At 39.1% G+C, this 3,840-nt stretch overlaps 1 protein-coding gene across 1 annotated transcript in view; it reads left to right on the top strand.

Moving 5' to 3' along the window:
* The first annotated feature begins 935 nt into the window (after positions 1-935).
* LOC138007495 (uncharacterized) overlaps positions 936-3,840 on the top strand; it is an 8,678-nt gene continuing 5,773 nt past the window's right edge. Inside the window, exons 1-4 of the mRNA XM_068854452.1 lie at positions 936-1,140; positions 2,065-2,183; positions 2,503-2,569; positions 3,479-3,592. Coding sequence (XP_068710553.1) covers positions 970-1,140; positions 2,065-2,183; positions 2,503-2,569; positions 3,479-3,592 — 471 coding nt within the window. The 5' untranslated portion in view covers positions 936-969. The remainder of the gene's footprint in view (positions 1,141-2,064; positions 2,184-2,502; positions 2,570-3,478; positions 3,593-3,840) is intronic.

Genomic DNA, 3,840 nt, shown 5'->3' on the forward strand with positions numbered 1-3,840 from the left:
AAGCCACGGTAGACAGATTAAACTATACCTGCCAACTCTCACGCCTGCGGGTTGAAAACTTCGATCTCACGCCGGCTCACGCTTGCGGGCCAATTTCTCACGCCTGATTGGAAAATGTGAGTTGTTGCCGTCTTGCTTGACACAATTTCCAAAAATATGTTAACTCAGATCCATGTAAGGAACGAAAACCATGTGTAAAATAAATAAATGACAATACCTTCCTCGCGATCTCTGATTTTTAAAGTGAAAAGCACTGGGAGCTCGCTCGCGTGTATACGCGTTTATACGTCTTCGACAGACTTCGGACTTCTTCGGAAGACTTCGGACGTCTTCGGAAATCTTGGGAAATGATCATGCCGTCTTCAAAAATCCCAGCACTCCCAGAATAAAAATCTCACGCTTATATCTCAGAAAAAGTTGGCCGGTATAGATTAAACTTGGACGCGGGATAGCACTGCAAGCTCTCTTTCGCTTTGTAAAACTTCTGCATATAACTCACAATCATATAAAACCCTGTTTAACGACCACGAGGTAAATCTGTTCAGAGGTGGAGCCAATATCAATACAATTTAGCCTCTGGATGATTCAAGTCTACAAAGTTTGCTCTCCTCGCCTGTATTTGGAGAAACCTTGACTATTGCTACGTCATAGCCTCGTTTGCATACACAAAAACAAAGATGGCGGATTTCAATTTCAATTTGCCTATTTTGAAGCGTTATTGTTGGCTATTTAAACTCATTTAGTCCAAATGAGTGGTCAAGTATGACAATACAGGTAACGAACTTTCGATTCAGAGAAACATTTTTCTAGGCCGTACTTTCCCTTCAACAATAATCATTAATAATTTTTTGCCGCCCTTTATGCATTCTTGATTCATCTGGTTGAAGTTGTGATGCCAAGACCCTGGGAACGAGAGCTGCCTTCTTCACCGCGTAGGACTCGTAACCTGTTTCGTGCAACTGCGTCAAAATGGCTTCCGTAGAGATTCCAGTGGTGGACTTCAGTGCCATGAGCATTAAACATAAAGACCCGTTGAACGAAAACCTCGAAGCTGTGAGGATTGTTGCTGATCAAGTGCATCAAGCTTTCAGCACGATTGGATTTGTTTATCTAAAGAATCACGGAATTCCAGAAGAGACGGTAGGCGATAAAAGCGGAACTACAGGCTGTATATAATTTGTAATTATTTAGTATAAAGAGAAACTAATTATAAAGTAGAGGAAAAACTTCCCTGTTGCCAAATGAAGTAGATTTTTCAGAGTTCCAGGTCTATTTATTTGTATCTTAGTTGTCTTAAGCGGAATCGCCTCTGTTGCAAGGGGAGGTTATACGTATCTGACGTCGGTAATCTCACCAGATCTCCGACGTCACGTCAGATGTACTCTTTGGCAACACACATGTAACCACAGGCGAGCCACCATCTGTTGGTGTTGTTGTTATCGTTCTGTAGAAGGGTAAATACTCTAAGGCGGTTGCGATTTTCTCGGCAATAAAGTTTGAAAGCAAACAATTCAATGAAAGATCGAACAAAGTGTCAACTGAGTCCTGTGTTATCTTGTTTTGGTCATTCCGAGCTGTTTGAGGCGTCAATTTGCGAGGTCTTTTCTCGACTGACCATTAGAGAGTCAAGAAAATTGACAAGGCAGGCAGCACCAAGCCGCCGGCCATTGACCTTGTCTAGTTCAAGCTGGAACTGGTGCCAAACCAGTGAAATTCTCACCTTAAAAACACCAGCATCCGATTGGTTAGGGATGTCCCCATAATAACCCCATAATATCGCCAAATTTGAGCTTCATGTTTTGAAAATTCACCAAGAAAGGCGATCCTGAAATCCATAATAAAGCTTTCTCAACATGATTGGTGCAAGAAACCAGACCAAAGGAATTAACTATGTTTTTCACAATTTTTTAATGCAACAGTAGGAAAACTTTATAACACTGTTGTGGCTTAGACTGACCTTTCTTCAGGTTCATATGACAGCTGTACAGCTGTGCCCCTATTATGGATGTATTTCAATTGCTTACGTGTTACCAAACAGCCTCTTCATTGCTAACTCTTTTGCAGGTTGACTTGGTTTTTAAGACTTATGATGAGTTTTTTGCCTTGAGCCCTGAGGTGAAAGCCAAGTATGCCAAAACAGAAGCCACCTTAACTAATGGATGGGATGCAGTGGAGAGAGAAAGGTTCTTATCAATAAGTATTATAAAGTTCAGGCTACACCTGAGAATAGTCTGCAATAATTTTGTACAAATTGTGTCAAAGGCACACAAACTTTTTAGTACTTTAGTTTTCTCATTCTTGTTGTCATGCAATGCACAAAAGTTCCATAGTGCTCAAATTCCATATGGAAAAGCCTGGAGGATTTTGGTAACAGTTGTTGTTATTTGTGATAAGGTGTCCTGTTTGTACTTGCAGTACAGTGTAGGTCTAGAGAAATAAGGCCGTCTTGCCAATGAATTATAATACCGTAATTATTAACTCTTCAAATGTTGTTTTAAACAGCACAAATCCAGAAAGACCTGGAGATTTGAAAGAGTCCTTTGATGTTGAACGTTTGGATGACATTTCTGTAAGTATACATTTCCTAATATTCAAACCTTCCTGCTCTTAAATTATAATTATTACAAATGTAGTCTCTGGGACTCACTTTAGCCGTGTGTCATTGACATTGATACACATGCAGTTCTAGCTTGAAACAAACTTTGGAATGAGAGAAAGCAGCTTTCTACATACATGTAGCTGGAAATTGATATACAGATTAAAGTGGTACTACGATGAAAAAATCAGCTCTTGTTTTTCTTTACATGTCGAAAGTATTTGCGTTGATCGCGTAATAGGCGGAATTTTTTGTAGTAATTTCAGGAGGAAGACTTAGTCTATTTATTTTAACTCCACCTTTTTAATTTAACGGTCTGCCATTACTTGGTGCGGTTCCGACTGATAAGCTTTCAGTGATCTGGATCGAGGATAAAGTGACGTCATTTACTCACTAGCTCAAAAATGCAGGGTGTGAATGTGGCTTGATTAGTATGCAGAACATGAATTGGACAATCTGAAAGCCAAAACTTCTCGTGCTGCATATTAATTAAGCTGCATTCACACACTGCATTTTTAAGCTAATGATTGTACATGTAAATGACGTCACTTTCTCCTTGATCCAGATCACTGAAAGCTTATCAGTCGGAACGGCACCAAGTAATGGCGGACCGTTAAATTAAAAAAGTGTAGTTAAAATAAATAGTCTTCCTCTTGAAATTACTGCAAAAAATTCCGCCTATTGATATTGAGCAATCAACGCAAATACATTACAAATGTGAAGAAAAACGAGAGATGATTTTTTCATCATAGTAGCACTTTACTAATAAAAACTGGTAACATAAGCTGTTGCATATACAATGTACATGTACTGTACAGTACCTTGATTTCTGTTAATTTTGCACATCTTAGGAATAAGAGGGCCAATGTTTTCCTTTTACAGATCTGGCCAAATCAAGAAGTGCCTCACTTCCGCAGTACTGTGGTGTCCTTTTACCAAATGATTACAGATCTTGCCTTGCGAATTCTCACAGTAATGGCAATTGGGCTAAACATGGTTTGTTTATATGAAATAATGTGTCTAGGTAACATCAAATTACAGTGTAACACAAGTTTGGGTGAATGATGATGATGGTGATGGTGAGGTGATGACAACTTAAGGACATTCTCTCAAAAAATTTCCCACAGTGGACTTTTTTCATTTCTCACCTAGAGTTGGATCATAATATTTTATTACTTACTTCAAAAATGAAAAAAAGGGGGCACCGACTTTGTTTTGACAGAAGAAAGTGCAGTGGAAAACAT

The sequence above is a fragment of the Montipora foliosa genome, chromosome 6 (assembly GCF_036669935.1).
Source record: "Montipora foliosa isolate CH-2021 chromosome 6, ASM3666993v2, whole genome shotgun sequence".
NCBI classification, from domain to species: Eukaryota; Metazoa; Cnidaria; class Anthozoa; order Scleractinia; family Acroporidae; genus Montipora; species Montipora foliosa.